Source organism: Dermacentor andersoni, chromosome 8 (assembly GCF_023375885.2).
Source record: "Dermacentor andersoni chromosome 8, qqDerAnde1_hic_scaffold, whole genome shotgun sequence".
Classification (NCBI taxonomy): domain Eukaryota; kingdom Metazoa; phylum Arthropoda; class Arachnida; order Ixodida; family Ixodidae; genus Dermacentor; species Dermacentor andersoni.
Genome location: NC_092821.1, coordinates 32669764 through 32688366, shown reverse-complemented (window position 1 = coordinate 32688366; position 18603 = coordinate 32669764). Strand labels below are relative to the sequence as shown.

At 43.6% G+C, this 18603-nt stretch overlaps 1 protein-coding gene across 5 annotated transcripts in view; it reads right to left on the bottom strand.

Moving 5' to 3' along the window:
- Positions 1-18603, bottom strand: part of LOC126526471 (uncharacterized) — a 218290-nt gene that overhangs the window by 120301 nt on the left and 79386 nt on the right. For 3 of the 5 annotated variants that reach the window (XM_072289604.1, XM_072289608.1, XM_072289606.1), the window contains exon 3: positions 11076-11273. In XM_072289604.1, coding sequence (XP_072145705.1) covers positions 11076-11273 — 198 coding nt within the window. The remainder of the gene's footprint in view (positions 1-11075; positions 11274-18603) is intronic. The other 2 variants (XM_072289605.1, XM_072289609.1) reach the window with 1 other exon arrangement.

Below are 18603 nucleotides of genomic sequence, written 5' to 3'. Positions count from 1 at the left end.
GAGGCGCTACAAGCACATGTAAAGTTGGACCACTTATCCATCCAGGTTGGTAGTGCCTTCACACTGCTTGCAAATCCACTATCGCCACTATTTGATCCTTTGACCTCACTGTGGCAGCCATGAGGTTGACTGCTGTCTTTTTGGCTGAGTCCATGTCGCGGGTGGCAACTGACATGGCCGCGAGCCGCTCTTTTCTACTGTTTATCACTCTAACCACACGTGCCTCCATTCCTCTGCACACTGCGGCATCTGCGTAGCCAACATCCTCATCGCCTTCGTACACCTTTCTGAGCATATTGATTCTTCCTGTTCTTCCCTGGTGACACTCGGGATCTATGCCATACGGCAGCGCTGCAACTTTTATGTTCTTTCATAGCAGGTACAATATTCCTTTTTTGCCTCTGTTGTATTCTTCTGATCAGTATCCAAGACTCCTCAAGGTGTCTCCTCCTGTCTTGGTCCACTTTCATCTCTCTAGTCGGCTTCTTATACAATGTTCTGTCAGCATTTCCCACGTGATATGGACAGTGATGCTACTGGCGCATGCCATTTTGGATCAGCTTTTGGAGCTGGTTGTGAAAGCAATTGTGAACTATATTAAACGGAGTTTTTACAGTGATCAAGCTATGTAAAAGCAGTAAGTGGTCACCCATTCACACACGCAATAATTATAAACATTCAACATAACCCACCCCTTTCATCGCAGTGCTTACTATAGACTGTGATGAAGCAGAGATGCCTAAGAGGCTCGCATAGACCATTTCAGTGGCTTAGAAAAGCATAAAAGCACTTAGACATGATACGACCAGACTTCCAAGGAGCTTTGAGAGCATTCAGCATGATCTTGCTGCTATAAACGCATTGTTTGAGATGAAGCACTCCGTGAAAAACAACTATGCTAACAATATGGCACAGCCTAATATAGGCATACCCTCTTTCTCTACTTCTCTAAAGTGGCTATATTAACTTTTTTTTTTCGTTCCCGCAAGGCCGTTATCATCACATTATATAAGTCCTTAAAGTTTAAGTATCGGTAATTTTGATTAAACAAATACTGTGTATGTAAATAGTTGTTTGCCTAGTTAATTAATATGCTCTGACAGACAGTTTTTTGAACGCATAGACTGGGCAAACAAAAAATGTTTTCTTTATTTGGGGTTTTATGACGCGTGCGTGCGTGCGTGTGCGTGTGTGCACATTAAAAATCCGAGTAATCATATTGAAGAAAACTACATTTCGCTCTATTCTTCAAGAACACTTCTGTTCCGAGATATTTATCAAATTTGATACTCAGTAGGATAATTTTGCATTCGTAGGCGAGGGTATAAACAAAAACCCCCATCGATCTCCACACAGATTCCCACAAGTGACATAGCTTATTATGGGGAAATGTCAGCTTATGGAGGGCAGTAGTGCAACTGCCATAACCACTGCCAGAGCTCTAGGCTGGCATGCTACATAATTGCTTACGTCAAATGGAGGCATTGTGCGTGCCAGAATTTTCACATATGAATGTTAAATTATGTTACTGAGTCATACACCAGAATTTCCAAACATCCAAATAATTGCGTGAGCAGTCTGAAAACAGCAACTTTAGTGAGAAAAATTATTCAAGTGCTTTTACAGCATGAGTGGTATGAAAAATTTAGGTAATTTTGGTATGTGCTGTACTTGACCGATATACTGCATGCTTGAAATACCACAATGACGGCACCGAGGAGGTAGTTCGGTTTCGTTTGTCTGGCACCTCGATGCATGTCGCACACCATCACACTATGTAGATATATGTGCACGAACTTTGACTCTGCAATGCCGTCCGGTTAGGCTCTGGTGCACAGGTTCAGTTTCGCGAAAGCCTTCATAATATCTGCCAGCATGTCATCTGCGGACCAAATCTCGGCTTCTGGCCAACAGACTGGTACGTGATCTCAAGACCAATCGAATCTGGTTTGAACAAGCTTGAGGCCACCTATCCGCAACAACCTGCTACACGGCCACCAACGCATCAGCTAGCAGTGAATTTTTGTTATGGCCATACGATGCAAGCAGCTAAATCTTAGGCTTAATCAGTGACACTTTTGTCAGTATCCCGCATCGAGAGTCACTGTTCAGTGCATACCGTAATAGCCTGCATATAATACGAGGTTTTTTTCCTATTATTAGCGTCCCAAATTTTCGCCTCATACTATATGGGGATCTGAATGAAAATTTCAGTCAGAAATTTGGAGTAGAAGTTTTGGTTTCGTTATTGGTGTGTGGCTATCCCTTGACTTCGTTATTGCTGAGTGACTACAGCATCGTTACTTTATTGTTGAGCAGCACACGTGCAAACCACGCTTCGCGAAGTGCATCTTTTTTTTCCGCATTGAAGGACCAAGATGTCCAGACTACGAAAAGAGTACTCACGGAGCCATCTTAAGTCGTTCCTGCTGCTGAGTGCCCACCATCTTGGTGCCGTTTGAAAACTCAAAGTTCCGCCTATTCATTCCTGCACGTCTTGCTTACAATGGTCACATAGGAAGAGCACAAACACGCACCCACACACAAAACATCAGGGGCCAGTCTGACGAAGTTTTCACAGCAATCAGCCCTGCTAATGGCTCATCACACCAGCACGCCGAGAGGCCGTATGATTGGCTGTTGCTATGGCAACAGTGCAACAATGATGGGAGTGGCATTGCAAGGCCATCACCTGCTAGGCCTGCTTCGAAGTTGACCTGCCATTTTTTCATTGATCAGACCATGATTACAAGCAGTGGTTGTTCGAGGCTTCTTTTAAGAATTTTGAAACTGGACTTGCATACGGAAAGCGAAGTGCAACCGTTATCTGATCATATGCCGAGAAAAAGGAAACTTTTGTTGCAAGGATTAGATGAGCTAGTAACATACTACATGGTTACTAACCCCGGTGATTCATATAAGTGGCAAGGGGACTCTCACAATGAGCCACTTTGGTGCAACAAACAGAAAATTAAACTTAACCATTAGAAATGCAGATTTATGTGCATATCACCCACTATAAACAATGGCAATCAGTTTCTATATACAGTTAAACATTGATATAATGAAGTCGATAACATCGGCAATTTGCTTCATTATAGCGAAATTTCGTTCTATTGCAATTCCACCTTTTATTCAAATAAGTACAGTTACTGACCTATTTTTTTTTACATGAAAAGGGGCCACAAAATTTTCCGCATTATTCGGCAATCGAAAAAAGCAAATTACAATGACAAAACAATTCATGTTGATAAATTTGGGAGTCGGCAACATATGATATGGTTTTATGCCTCGTAGTCGACGATATCTGCTTGGCGGCACGAATTAAGCCAAGCCAGCCATATTTTCGCGGGCACTCTGTCCCCCCAGCTGATAGCGTTGCTCACACTGGGACGACGCTATCAGAAAAAGCGTCGGCAGTGTGCAGCAAATGCTCATCTATTTCTCATTCCAAAGGGTTACTGAAACTTGAGATTACGCAAACTCCAATAGAAAATGCGCAGTAAGACAGCTTACATTGTGCCACGCTGTCTTGGCACGCCCACTCTTAACACATGCGGCAGATTACCTCTAAAGCAGCATGCACGGCTGGCTATTGGAGGTATGCGCGGCTGGCATGCGCGGCTGACTACGGTGGAGCTCACTCCACCATTCCCCCTTTCACTTTGCATCGCGCAGGAAGGCGGCACTCATGAAGCCACCATCTTTCTTGTCTCACCCTCGCACACATTCCCTCGCACCTAAAGCACACATTGCGCAGAGCACTTGGACTGTATACAGTACACGATGCGGCTCCACTTTGGCCGTCACACGGCGCACGATATGAGAGGTGCGTTTGCAAGCAGCCGCTTGTAATACAATCATCTGACCATCTGCGTCGGCTAAAGTTTCCATTTATTGTCTCTGCATTCCCTTTCTGAAGGTGGTAAAATTTCGTTATATCTAAATGCCACGCAAACACACTTCGTTATATTCAGGTTCTAAATACATGGTGTTCTACGGACAAGAGGCCATGAAAAGTTAAATACTTCGTTATATTGAAGTTCGTTAAATCGAGGTTTAACTGCATACTGTATGACACTTTATTATCAATTAACACCCAGAAATAACTTGACCTTCACATAACTAATGATCTTTCATGGAATATACTTTTTAATTATTTCACTATGAATGCTAATTGCACACTAAAATATCTTGGCCATAATTTTTTCTCTTCTTCTGGTAAAACTGAAACTCTACGAAACCCTAGTTCATTCAAAACTACAGAACTACAGGTTTTACCCCTAAATTAAATCCAAGCACCAGTGAATTTATTCCGAGGCAGGTCATTTTAATCTGAGTGCCACTCAATGTAATTCAAGCACTACTGCATTTAAACATCAGGCAAAATATTCTAAATGTCAGTGAATTTAATCCAAGCATAATGCTATTCAAGAATGTCTGAATTTCCAGGCAAATGAAATTTTGTGAAAATATTAGGGGTCAATACTGCAACGATGTTGACGAACACGGGTTAACAAAACAACAATATTTATTAAGTGCGAACCTGTGCCCACAACTAAAGGTCACTGTGGTCATGAAGAAATCCCCAGCAGTCGCGCTCTAAAACTGGCCTCGAACTGTCTTCTTTCTTCCCGCGTGATACCTGGCGCACATGACGCATGCGAGCCGGGTCCAACCGGCTACCCTTCCCACGAATACCGCTGCCTGTTGTTACTGAACAACACCATGGTACGGCGGGCACAGTTTCCAATACGAAGGGTGTGCAACTTGAATGGGTTAGGATGGCCTTAACCTTTGACGGTCAATGACGTAAATATACGGTGCCGCGAACAAGTCCGAAAATGGTCGATGCCGTATATTTACAGCGCCGTTTGTTTGTTTAAAAAGCGCGCCAATTTCCTAACTTTTTCTTTTCTGTCATGTGCTGCCACTATGTGGGGATACAGTGAATTTTTTTCGCGTGCCTCCCTCTCTCGGTTTTCGTTTCATGGTTTGTTTTAGCGCTAGTTTGCTCCCACGCGTCTATATACTACCACTCGCGCATTGGCGTGCGCGCGGGCGGGTGGCCGTTTGGATTTTGTTTCGCTGGCGGTTTCGGTTTTTTGCGCTTGGGAAACTGATGGCTATCTCGTTCCTAATCGCTCAAAGGGCGACCGCTTGTTTCTGGCTCGTTTAGTGCTCACAGGGGTGCGCATAGGAAGGATGCCGCCATGCAAGCGTTTCCGTTTCTTTTCTTTTTTTTAAGACTCGCGAAAACCAATAGCTCTAGCTGGTTGGCGATAAGATGAAGATTAGCGGAAGTTTGTCACATGTGTTGCTTTTTTTGATGGGCACACACACAAACTATTTTCTTGAGTGCGCGCACCACGCAGTGCGATTACGCTATGGACGTACGTATTACTGTAAGAGCAGGAATATTTGAGGCTTGCGAAATATTCTCGTGTGCGGATTTACAAAGCTTTGAACAATGTGCATAAAAATGCATCAAATTTTTCATTCGGTAATTTTATTTCTTTTTTATTGTTGTTATTCATGAATGAAGAGTGCATATATACCAACGCAAAATATTTTTTTTTCACTTTACGGTCACCCTAGAAAAATTACGGTAATGATTTTTCGAAATAAGTCTCTAAGAAGAATCGGAACCTTCAATAAAAAAAATCGACCCTGGGCGGTCGCATATGGCGAAAAAAATCGACCCTCGGAGGGTTAAATAACACTTCGCAGTTTTGTGGTCTTCGATGTCTTCTTGGAAAACTTGGGGAACTTGCGGAAGTGTCAATGCCTTTGTCAGGTTGTGAAACCGACGAGCTGTCCCCCTTCGTGTCTCCGCCTTCGGGTTCTCCCCTTTTGTCTGTTCAAGGCGCAGAGGGCCGTTGATGCTTTTTCGGGCATGGGAACGCCTACTTGAATCTTCACTACACTGGTGAGGTCGAAGTCCCGGCTGATCCCAACATCCATTTCTTGGACGAGGCAAATCATCTCGACATAGAAACGCTCGCTTGAATCTTTCCCACACTGGTGAGGTCGATCATAACAATGCGCAGTTCATTGTACTCGCTATATTGCATGTCATAACATCATGTATATCAAACGAAATGTGATAAGACAAGTGACTCAACTACGCCTACTATGAAGCCGTATGCTTAAGTCACTAGTGAATATTATTTACCTACTTTATTGTCAAAGTGGAAGCTTTCACTCATGAATGCCGTCATTGGTATAAATCCAGCTGTGATAAAATGAAAAAATGAACACATATTTGTCACCACTGCTAACTAATAACACCGAGTCATTAGTGACCCCTAGTTATGCACATACTGCAATGTCATCCTACTTTCATGCAGAATAGCGTCATGAATATAAAATGAAACCTCACTGAGATGGTGATTAAAAAACCATAACATAATAACTAGAAGATGTTAACATTAAGTCGCTAGTAATGATGAATCACTTTGTGTAGTGTGACAGTTGCAGCCATCATTCGTGCACATCTTCAATGGTATAAATGAAAGTGTCAATAAACGAGTTTTAATCAGTCCACATTCCTAATTATTATGGGAGATTTAATAATGACCACTAGTGATAAGCTCAGTTCGGTATTCTTGCTCTTGTATGCATCATAGCATTATAGATGCCAAACAAAAAACCCTTTTAGACAACGATCAAATTACGATAACTAGAAGATGCAAAAATGCAGTCACTCGTGATCACAGATCACGTACTTCTTTACGACAGTGGCAGCGATACCTCGGGTACGTCATCAGTGGTATCAATCAAAATGTCATTATATGAGCATTTTTTTCTGCTACCATTGGTAACTGATAATGCAAAGTGATTAGTCATCACTAGTGATAAGTTTCGTTTGGTGTTCTCATACTTTCATACAGCATAAAGTTATGGGCATCAAATTAACAATTATTCAAATGACAATTCAGGCTTAATAACTAGGAGTTGCTAGGAATTTGTCACTAGTGATCGCAAACAATTTTGTTAGGTATGACAGCGGTAGCCATCAATCGTACACACTGTCATCAATATCTATCGAAGTGTCATTGAATAAGCATTATTTCTGTTACCATTGCTACCAGATAATGAACATTGATTATTGATCACTCACGATCAGCTTAGCTTAGTGTTCTCTTACTATTATAGAGCATAGCGTCACGGATTTGAAATGATAATTTGAACGGCAGTTCAAGATTCAAGATTTAGTCATTAGTTATTTTGAATCACTTTAGTATGACAGTGGTAGCCATTATTCACTCATTTTGCCACAGGTATGACTGTGTTTCTTTATATAACTTCTGTTTCATATTGCAGATGTGGTCAAAAACAGTGGTGCTCAGTAGTGATTACGTTCACTTCGACTTTCAAGACTATTTGCAAATCACAGCTTCATAGACATAAAGTGTCCGTGTTTCTGTTTTCGTGCTCCTCCCGTCGCGCGTTGGCCCCATGGAACACTTGAAGCATCCTCTGGGTCAGTTGTACAGACAATATCCGAAAAATTGGGTCGTCCGAAAAAAAATGAATGCATGTCTTTCACTGCCCTTAAGGGATCAAATCGCCACAGGCACGTCAGAAAAAGCTCTGAAAGTGACAGGAGACGGCAGGTACACGCGTGTACAATTAAGGAATTCATACTGTGTTCCGCGACGAGTGGTCCTTTCCACAGTTGTTAAGCTTCACAGCAATACTTTGCGTATGTTTCAACGCTTAACAATGCTGTGTTGAGGCGGAGCTGACTTTCGGGAACCGACATTATGCATGGATGGAGGGATGGATGGAAAGTAGGAGCGTCCCCTTTGAAACGGGGTGATGGCAGTTGCCACCATGCTCAGATTTTTATTTTGCCTTTTGTTTTTATTTTTATCTGTGTTGTGTGTTATTGAAATTCTCGATTTTCTTTAAATACGTCTCCCTACCATTTTAACCTTATGTCACCTCCCTGCTTTTGAGCCACCAATCCTCCAATCGCCTTTTGCTAATTTCCCCCGCATATGTATTTACATGACTATTATTATCTCTGAACCCTAGGGCCTCAGGAAGCGTGACTGTGGCCGTATCGACATCGGGACTGATACCATCACATTTTAGTATGAGGTGTTCCATTGTTTCTACATATTTACCACACACAGTACATGTGTCTTCTTCTTCGTTAAATTTCTTTTTATGGCTCCGCGTTCTAAGACATCCTGATCTAGCTTCAAAGAGTAGGGCACTGCCTCTTGAGTTATCATAAAACGCTTCCTTCCTGATCTGCTGTTTCCAGTATCGATATACTTCCACACTATGCTTCGTTTCCATTGAATATATCCAATCATAAACTTCCCCGTTTTTAACCTGTCGTTTAGTGCTCTGTATTTCTTCGTCCTCGTGTCTGGCATACTTACTGGTTAGCTTCCTAGTTCTTTTCCGCCATTGTGAGTCAACGCTCTTTCTATATAGGTATTTAAATACCTTAGCTGTCCACCTGTTATCATCCAATTTCTTCAGACGTTTTTCGTATAGGATTTTACTCTGAGCTTCCGGTGCTTCGAACGATGCCCAGCCCATATTTCCCTGTGCTGCTTGGTTTGTGGTTTTCCCATGGGCACCTAGTGCTAACCTTCCCACAGCTCTCTGATTTCTTCTAGTCTCGACTGAATCTCTGCCCTTAAACACAAGACCGCATTCCCAAAACTAAGCACCGGCACCATTACTCCCTTCGAAATACCTCTCAGTACCTCATACCTGTTGTACCCCCACAATGCCCTATGTTTCATTATCCCGGCATCTCTTTGCCCTTTTGCTATGAGAGACTGTTTGTGCTTTTCCGTATACATCTGCCCTTCCTTTATCCATGCCAATACAATGCGCCGGAGTCAGTGCCATTGCCGGCAGCGGCGAATTCTTTCAATGAAAAACACGGCACCGAATGGCAAGAAGCTTAATAGCAAACGTCGAAGCAGCTCGGCATAGCGTTGCCGCGGTGGTGGCTATGGCTGCCAGCGGTTCTGCGTGCGAGAGCGCCGGTAGTCACGCCAAAAAGTCCTGAAAATTGGACGGCGAAGAGTTCTTGTGTCCGAAATTCCAGACGTTCTTATACATTTGCTCTATGGAGTACATGGTTGTGCCGCGAAGCCGTGCTAATTATCATGCATGTCCCAAAAATCGGGTGTTCGGAAAATCGGTCATTCACTGTACACTGGCGACTCCTCCAGCCGACGACACAGCATTAAAGACGATTCGTTACGATTTCTCTATTACTCGAGCCAGCATTTTCAGAACTTTCATTCCATTTCAATAAAGTTATAGCTAATTTCCCCAGACATACCGTATTTACACGATTGTAAGTCGACTCGAATGTAAGTCGACCCCCCCATATCGCGTGACCGAAAAAAAAAAATAATAAGAGAGCATACCCGAGGGCGCATTCGATAACGAAAATTTATTAGTAGCTGACATGGTCACTGGGCTACTCGTCTTCACTAGTGCTGCCATCGTCATCGTTGCTGCGGTCCCACAGCGCGTCGTGGTCCAGCGAAATTTCAAATTTGGCAAACGACCGCACCAGGACATCTTGCAGAACAGCAGCCCACGCCAAATGCACCCAACTACACGCAGCCGTCAGGGAGGCTCTTTTGACAGGTCCAGTTGGCGTAATTTCGCAGTCTTCTGCCGCCAGCCACTCGTTGTACTCACAGCGGAGCAGAACCTTAAGATTAAGGCGAAGGTCCGGGCTTGTTTCATGACCACGTTGCACTTCACTGGCAGGGACCGATCACGGATTACAGCGACGTACGCCGCAAGCTTAGCCTACAGCTCCGGAAAGCGTCCAGACTTTGGCACGTGGGAAATGTCTCACTTGTCGTCACAGGTGAAAATTTCGCTTCGCTGCAGTCGCCACTCTCGCACCACCCGTTTAGAAACATCGAAATTGCGGCCCACTGCGCAGTGATTTGTTTCTTCGGCGTAAAGGATGGCAGCCCTCTTGAACGCTGCTGTGAACGAGTGCCGAACGATTAGTGGGCCTGGAGCACTCATGACGACTGGGGAAGCATAGAAGTAGCATGTAGCCGGCAGTCAAGTGGAACGCGTCAAACCATGCCAATACCAATGCCTTCAAACAGAGAAGGAGAAACCAGCGAGCGGTGTCTGCTCTTCCATGAACTACCGATACTCCCCGCAAGCGCCGCCGTTCTGAGGGTGCCGCCGCAAATGGGAACAGCGGCGCTTCCATCAACTATCGACACCCCCCCATGAGTGTTGCATGCACTGTAAAACTCTCAAAAATGTTGAAAAACTCTTCCGAAAAGCGAACAAACACGCGGGATAGCGAAAAAATACGGCTCGGGCCATATTATTATTGTAGCTTCCGTTGGTATCGCTTATTTTGGCGGGGCCATGTTTCGGTTTCGATTGTAAGTCGACCCCCCAACTTCAGACTTCCAAATTTAAAAAAAGGGGTCGACTTACAATCGTGTAAATACGGTAAGCACAAATTCCCTGAGTTGGTAGACAAATTCCCCGGTTGGTAGACACCCTGTCACCGATGATTTGCTGTGAGATATCGCGACTCAATGCTGTCCGAGGACAAGAATTCTGACAGTTTCCGTGCAGTTTTCGCCTCCCTGAATGAACGAGCATATCGATAAAACAAGGTATGTTTTATAGTTGACTGCATTAAAGAATTTTGTTTGAACTTTATCAACCTAACACAGCGGTCAACTGACGTGCCGCATTGATCTATATTCACATTCTTACACTAATACACCGATATACACATAAATAAGAGACTCACTGGGTGCAACGTTGTCGTAGAGCAATGCAACAGCTACAACAACACCAGGACAAGAAGGCTATGGATTACGCTGTGCCACCTAAGGTGCTTCAATGTGCTCCCTAGAGCCTTATTTTGGCATTTTGCCCCAATCAGTATGCTGACAAGAATCACAAACCTGCTACTCTGTCCTTAGCAGCAGAACATCATACACACTTGAGCAAGTCATACGAAGCTATGCAGACTTCAGAATTTACAACACTCACACATGTAAGCAAATGTAAGAGAAATGTTTGTCACTGCCCACCTGAGGTGGAGCATAACTGACCCACAGTCTGCACGCTCCTAGACTCGCTCCCTGCTTTCAACGAGCAGCCGACAGACTTGTCAGCCAGAGGCAAGCTGCACTGCATGCCAACCTCCACCTGACCGGCAACCTTGAAGGGGCCGTGGCACGCCGTTTTGGCAGTGATGCTTTCAGCTAGGCTCGTTGCATTTGTGAGGCCTGCAAATAATAAGTGGGACAATTGCAGTCCTGTTACAGCATCAGGAACACGAGGTAAATAAAACAATAGAATAAATGAAGGGGCATATTACAATGCATAGCCAACGAACACAAAATAACCCTTCCGGTTCAGTATTCCTAAAGGGCCACAAAGGACATCCACATTGAGTGCTCGAAAGCAGGGCAAACTCTTTTTTTGTGGAAGGCTTACGACAGCAGAACGTATCTCAGACACTTATTCATCTTTTTTATCTTTATTTATTTATTCGATACACCTACATCGCCTGCACGGCATTATCGTAGGAGGGTTAAAATACAGGTGGTCACAATGGAAAAATATTCTGCAACATCAAAAGAATACATCAGTAAATACAACATATTTTTTAAGCCCTGAAATTCCCAAAAGTGGAAGACAAACTAACCGATTACCGAACAAAGTAAGTAACAAAGTAACTAGAAAAAAAGAAAACAGTAGCGTATGTACAGACATGAATAACAGAATATTCAAAGAATATGGTTCTCAATAGCATTTTCAATACTAGACGCTGCCATCACGTCATTAGGGAGCTCATTGCAATTGTTAATCGTGTTAGGAAAAAAATGAATAAACACATTGGTACGGCACTGATAAGCTCTAATTTTGTTAGCGTGGTCTCTCCTAGATGAAACGTATTGCGGCTCCTTAATGAACATTGTTTTGTCGATACCAGTTTTACTTTGGTATATATTGTAAAGGAATTTCAATCTTAGGATTTTCCTGCATGAAGAGAGTTTTCCAACCCAACCCTTCCCGTATTCCTGATCCTCTCATAGTAAAATTATAATTTCCTGTTACGGAGCGTGCTGCTTGCTTCTGGACGCATTTTATTTTGTCTGTGAGGTTTTTAGTGTACGGATCCCAGGTAACACATGCATATTCTAAAATAGGCCTGACGTTTGTTAGATACAAGGTTGCCTTCAGTGATGAAGGAGAATGCTTAAAATTTTGTCAGAAAAAGTGAGGAAGACGGTAAGCTGTAATTGTGTTAACATGATTAGTCCAGTCAAGTGTTTCAGAAAGCGTAACTCCAAGATATTTAACATGCTCAGTGGTACTGAGTACAATATTATTTACGCAATAGGAACTGGGGAATTTTTTCTTTTTCTTTGGAAACTGCACATGGTAGCATTTACCGGTATCTAGAGTCATCTGCCACCAGTTGCACCAGATAGACACTTTTTCAAGGTTGCCCTGTAAGACAGACATACCCGCATGGCATTTCACTGTACGATACATGACACAAGTCGTCGGCATACAGTCTAATGGCTGATTTAAGGCCTACTACTTAATCATTAATATAAACAAGGAACAAAAGTCGTCCAAGCACAGAGCCCTGAGGCACTCCTGATAGCATGTGCATTGGATCTGATGTCGCCCCATTAATACCAACTTGCTGTTTGCGCAGGTGTAAATAATCCCTTATCCAGCCGAGAATATGTTCAGGAATGCCTAGGAATTATAATTTTAAGCAAAGCAGATTGTGTGGGATGACATCAAATGTTTTCCGCAGATCAAGGAAGAGTGAATCTATTCGTTCACCATGGTCCAGGCCGAGTGCAATGTCATGCGTGAATTCGGTTAATTTTGTTATGCACGAAAAACCAGAGTGGAACCGATGCTGAGCCAAGGTTAAAAAGTTATTTGCTTGAAAATGCTTCATCAGATTAGAGTACAAAACATGTTCAAGCATCTTACATCAAACGAAAGTTAAAGATACTGGCCTGTAATTGCCTACGTGTATACGACCACCCTCTTTGAATATCGGAGTCACGTTGGCTGTCTTCCAATTTTTGAGCAGCTTTTGAATATCTAGTGACTTGTTGAATAATATTACTAAAAAGGCGCTATCTGTCTTTAACAGCGTTTCAAAACAAGATTAGAAATTCCATCAGGTCCGTGAGGTGAATACACGTTCAGATTAAACAACAAAGCCTCCACTCCTTCCTTGTTTATGGCAATGTTTTCCATTTGCGGTAATCATGTCCATGTGTCAGAAATAGCAATGCTACATGGCTTCGTAAAAACTGAATGAAAATACTTGTTAAGAACTTCTGCTTTTCTTCTGTCTTCCTTAAAGGGACACTAAAGTGAAAAATGATTTCTTCTGCATCAGTAAATTACCGTTCTACAACACCTCTTAAAACGATAAGACGTTTGGTAAGCCAGAAAAAGCGCAAGAACGAAATACGGGTGGCAACGCCTATTGAAGTTCCCGCACCTGGGGGCTGTGACGTCTTGAATTTTGATGCCATCTTCTAGGGCCTACTAATAATATATAGCGGTACAGATTGACTACATTGTGTTCTAAAGGAACCAAATATTAAACATGGCAAGTTTCGGGAACCTTTATTCAGCCAACGCAGCCCAAATGCGAAAACATACTTTGGAATCCTTGACGTCACACTGACGTAGGCCCTGGAGTTTCAGCGCAAAATTCAAATACTGATACTTGGACCTTCATTTTCTCATCTAATATTCAATCTATTTTTTTAAATGACTGCCTGCAGGGTTCTCAAACAATGCTTCATTGGTCTAAAATGATTTATTGTTTCGCTTTAGTGTCCTTTTAATTGGGTCACCATCATTTGCAATGGCCGGGATGCCAGTGTAATCCTTCTTGTTGCTCTTGATACACCGCCAGACCTCTTTGGGATTCATTTTGAATTTATCTGCTAAGGCTTGTAGATATGCATTCTTCGCAATTTTCACTTCGCTTTTAAGTTTTGTGCTGATATCCCTTAGCTTTGTGTACAAGTTTGGGTTTCTTGTTTTGCAATATATTTTGTAAGTTCGCGATTTTTTCTGAATTGATGAATGTAAAGCCTTATTAATCCAAGGTTTATCTTTGCGGCGCTTAGCCGAAACCACATTAGACGGAACGAAATTTGAGGTCAATGAAAGAAGTTTATCCCTGAATATGACCCACAGACTGTCGATGCTGCTAAATGAACTATAATGCGCAAATATAGGCAGGAAATCATTTACCTCATTAGAGATAGCCTCATAACTACCCCTTTCTTAAAAAAATACTTTTCTCGGCCGCATTTTGGTAAATTCAATTTTTTCTGCAACGAACAGTGCATGATCACTAATCCCTGGTACTGGTGCACTGAAGTCTATGATGTCTCTCTGGTTACTAAAGACCAAGTCTAACTCATTTCCGTCTGCACGTCCAAAACGAGTAGGAAAATCAACGAACTGGAAGAGCCCATAGGTCATTATTAGCTTGCAAAATACAGACTCAAGCAATGACCTATTATTCTGCACAGGACATATAGATCACACCATTCAACATTTGGCATGTTAAAATCACCACCAAGAATTACCGTTTCAGACGACTGGGCTGAGAGTGACCTTGAAAGGCTGATAAATGGTTCAACAGTGTTCAAATTAGGTGGTCTGTAGAAAGAACTGACAATAAGGGTGTTTCCATCTGAGAAGCATAGCCTGCACCATACAGATTCTGAGATATCGTCAGCTAGAAGTAATGGTGCACTTTCAATTGTGTCCCAAACTAGAACAAACACCCCCTTCCCCGCACATTTCGGTCCTTTCTATATGCAACATAGTCTGATGGAAAAACCTCAGAATCCACAATGTCAGGGTCTAACCAGGATTCAGTGGCGATAACAATGTCGGGCTCTGATATTGATAGAAGGCCTGCAAAATCATCAGTTTTACTCTTTAGGCTTCGGCAGTTTACGACAATAAAAGAAAGTTGTTCAGGTCTATTTCTAGTAAATCGGGAAGAAGGCTGTGTTTGCTATTGCGTACATTCTCTAACAGAACCACTAGAGCCATCAAAAATATATGTTTTTTCCACCCATCACCAGCTTGTTATACCATCTCATACATTTTATACTCATTTATACACATTATACACATTTATACATCTCATACATTTTCATCTCATACATTTTAAAGCTATTGGCGTTGTCTGACTAACGAAAAGTGATTGCAACATCCTATGGTCATCGCAATCAGGCTATTTAACGTCGGCTGTAGGATCTCCAATTGCCACATGTGTTGTGTCAGGTGATGCCATCCTGTGGTTGCAAATTTTCTATTTCCTCATGCTGCTGTCTACGACTGCACACCAGTTCCATTTGTACCAATTCAGTAATCCTGACAGGCTGTTGGTTACGTGCCCTACACATTACATTAATTAATTTTTAAGGCAATGGCAATCTTCAAGAACTTCACTCAGTTACCCATTGGAGCACGAATATCCTCTTGACATCCCAACTAGATGCGAAAGCCGAAGTCCCGGTTAGGACGTCCAGTAGATAACATGAGGACATTAACTTCTGGATGTCCTATTTAAGACATCCTTCAGAAATCCACACGATTGAACTTCTGGGATCTAAAAAAATTCCAGAACTTTAATCCTATGGATTTCCAAAGGATGTTTTCAACGGGATGTGCCATACCGGACATATGTAGGACCAACACGCACAATCCAACACGTACTGCGTGATCATATCACGGAATGTCTTCTCCACAGCTGCCTTCAGCGCACGCTCATCCAAAAAGACATGTCAGCCAGCAACGTGAATCTGCTGCCCTCAGGATCAAACTTTCAATGCAGACAATAAATGGAGAAGTTGCAATGAACGACCGAAACTGCACAAGCACATCCGCAGGAAACGTCACAAAGCGGTAGGCAGAGCACCTAAACAGCTGCACATTACCACCTACCGCAAGGCGTAACTAAATCAATCGTGTTCTACGCTCCTATGCCCTCCGAACATGTCAAGAAAGCCGAGTACTGCAACCTTTGCAACGGCTTAAACCCCCGCCGTTGAACAGAGAAGTGACTGCCTTTACCCAGTCGAATCGCCACTGTCTGTTGCATGCATGCTTTGTGCTCATTTGCGCATAGTCGGTCACATGACTTTACACAGCCGTTTTATCGGATCTCTTCGCCCTTCTCTGTAAGCTCGAAATGCCTGAAGGTTGCTGGGTTGGTGCGCTCCGCACTCTCACATGCTCAGCTCACGCGTTTTCTCTGAATGTGGTGGTTGTGTCAGCGTGCGTCTAAATGTCATACAAAAATCCCTCACGTGACCTGATCCTAGGTGCCTAGGGACAGGATCGCTTAGGAATTTTTGAGAAGGTGTGGTGGTGGCGCCGAGCGACGCCGTGGCATGTTCATCCTCGGCGTGATCGCTCTCTAGCAAATGCAGACCGCGCATTGTTCAACGTTGCTTATGTGATTGTGCTTGCGTTGCTTGTGTGTTGGTTGTAGGTTCTGTGTTGCTTGGCGGAAAGCCGTGAGTAGTGGCGGTGCAGCAGTGCGGCTTTGGCCTCGGTGATCTCTGGCAGTACAGAATCTGCGTAGTGTGACCCGTACTTCCTTGAGAACTCGGCGGTGGTGACAATTGAAATGTCGAAGTGGCCTAGTGGCCTAGCGCCTCGGCAGCGAAGTTTTGCGTACCGCGATGTGGCGTCGCCGTGTCCACCTTTGCTTAACGGACATCGAGGAATGTGCTGCTCGCTGCAAGTCATGTAAATGCAACTGCGTCGACCACCCACTGTTCAGTGCTGAATGTGTGATTGGTGTCCTGTGCTTGTAACGAGTGGGGCAGCCGTGCTGTGGAGGTGGTGGAGGAGCAGAGTGGCTTAGGGGCTCCATTTGCGCGTTCACAGACATGTGCTCCCGTTTTGGTCTCATTAGTGCCTGTCACGGGATTGCGGTGGGCTCCTTGCCTTATATGAAGTTTACGATGCTAACACACAGCATGTGCACATTTTTCTGTGCTATATGTCATTTCCATGACGGCCGAATTGAAAACGAGGCACATGCCTGTGTTCTTTGTGTGTTGTAAATTACTTTCTATTGTGGAAGTTCAGGCAGTCTTATTACGCAAGGAGTACAAACGTAAACATATAAACATATTTCTGTGTGCCTGAAATTTTGCATTACCCATAATACCCTTTACGGCTGATAAGTGGGCTACACAGCCCGTGTGAATCAGCTGCCTTTTGTTGCGACGCTCTTCCGTGTGGTGGACTGATGCATGGTGCACGTCAGGCACGTACCCAAGGGGGGGCCCGGGGGGGCCCGGGCCCCCCCCGAAATTAGGACGCATACCCCCCCGCCTCCCCGCCCACGTCACCACTTCTCACACACATTCCTAAAGCACCGCCAAACCAATGTTGAGACTTGACAGCTATTCGACGGTCAACAAAATTTTGCTGCCTTCATTTTCCCTCCTTTTGAATGGCGGTAATTATCGGCGTCTCCTAGGATGTGAAGGCCAATTTCCTCATCAACTTCAGATGCATTCAGTTGTGACAGTTTATTCAACGGTCGCGCTCATCGTTGTTGCTTCGTTAGTTCAACCTTCTTCATTTAGACTGATCCAGGGACCAGGAAAGGGATTCGCTTCGTGGTCAGCTGGTCTGTATGTACATGGAACGAGTTGGGGCCAGAGAAAATGCCAATTGCGTTTAGCTTTTCTTTTTGTTTCATTATTTCCTCGAGTGATGGCTAGCCGCGACGCTGACAGATCCTCGGAACCTTATACCCGTGATATAGGTTAGATAAGTAGGAAAATAAGATAATGCGAGACCGCGTCTATCATCAAACCCTGCAATAACTCTTGCACTCATAGGCAATATGACTGTCACCCGTTAACTCGTCTGGCTTTTCCCTAATTGTACAGCTCTTCTCGTGCAAAATTGCCAACTGGAAACAAGAGTCGCAAGGATTTGAGAAATTAAGCGATCTACTAAGGGAGAGTGCCAAAGCAACAGCCAAACAAGAAGGAAAAGCGAAAATGAACGAATTTAACCGTTCTTTATGAAAATATTCATGGATCAACATCTTTTTATTCAAGAAGGAAGTAGAGAAAACGCCGCCGGAAGTGGAGGACAATTCCGTGTGTTCTGCATGATGCTTCTACAATTATCATTCAAACCGCATAACGTAGCCACTTCTCTGCTGTGCTTATGCAGGTGTTTTTCTAACCTTCCACGGTGGGCGCAGTACGTGTAGAATCGCAGCTTCCTGCGCCATACGCGGTTGTACACGACTGGCGACCACGCATCGTTACGTAGCTTCCCAAATAACAATACGAGTCGGTTGTGGCACTTGACTTGTTAGAGCAGTAAACGAGGAGCCAAAAAGAACTGTGATTGTTCCGCAAATGTATATTTCTGTATAATTCTTCCAGAGCTAATAGAAAAAGCGCTGCTATAGTCGGATACAACTTAAGTCTGCAGTGAAGCCCCGCCCACGCCCTTATAACCGCCAGCCACTGTTCCTCCGCGAGGTTGCTAATAATT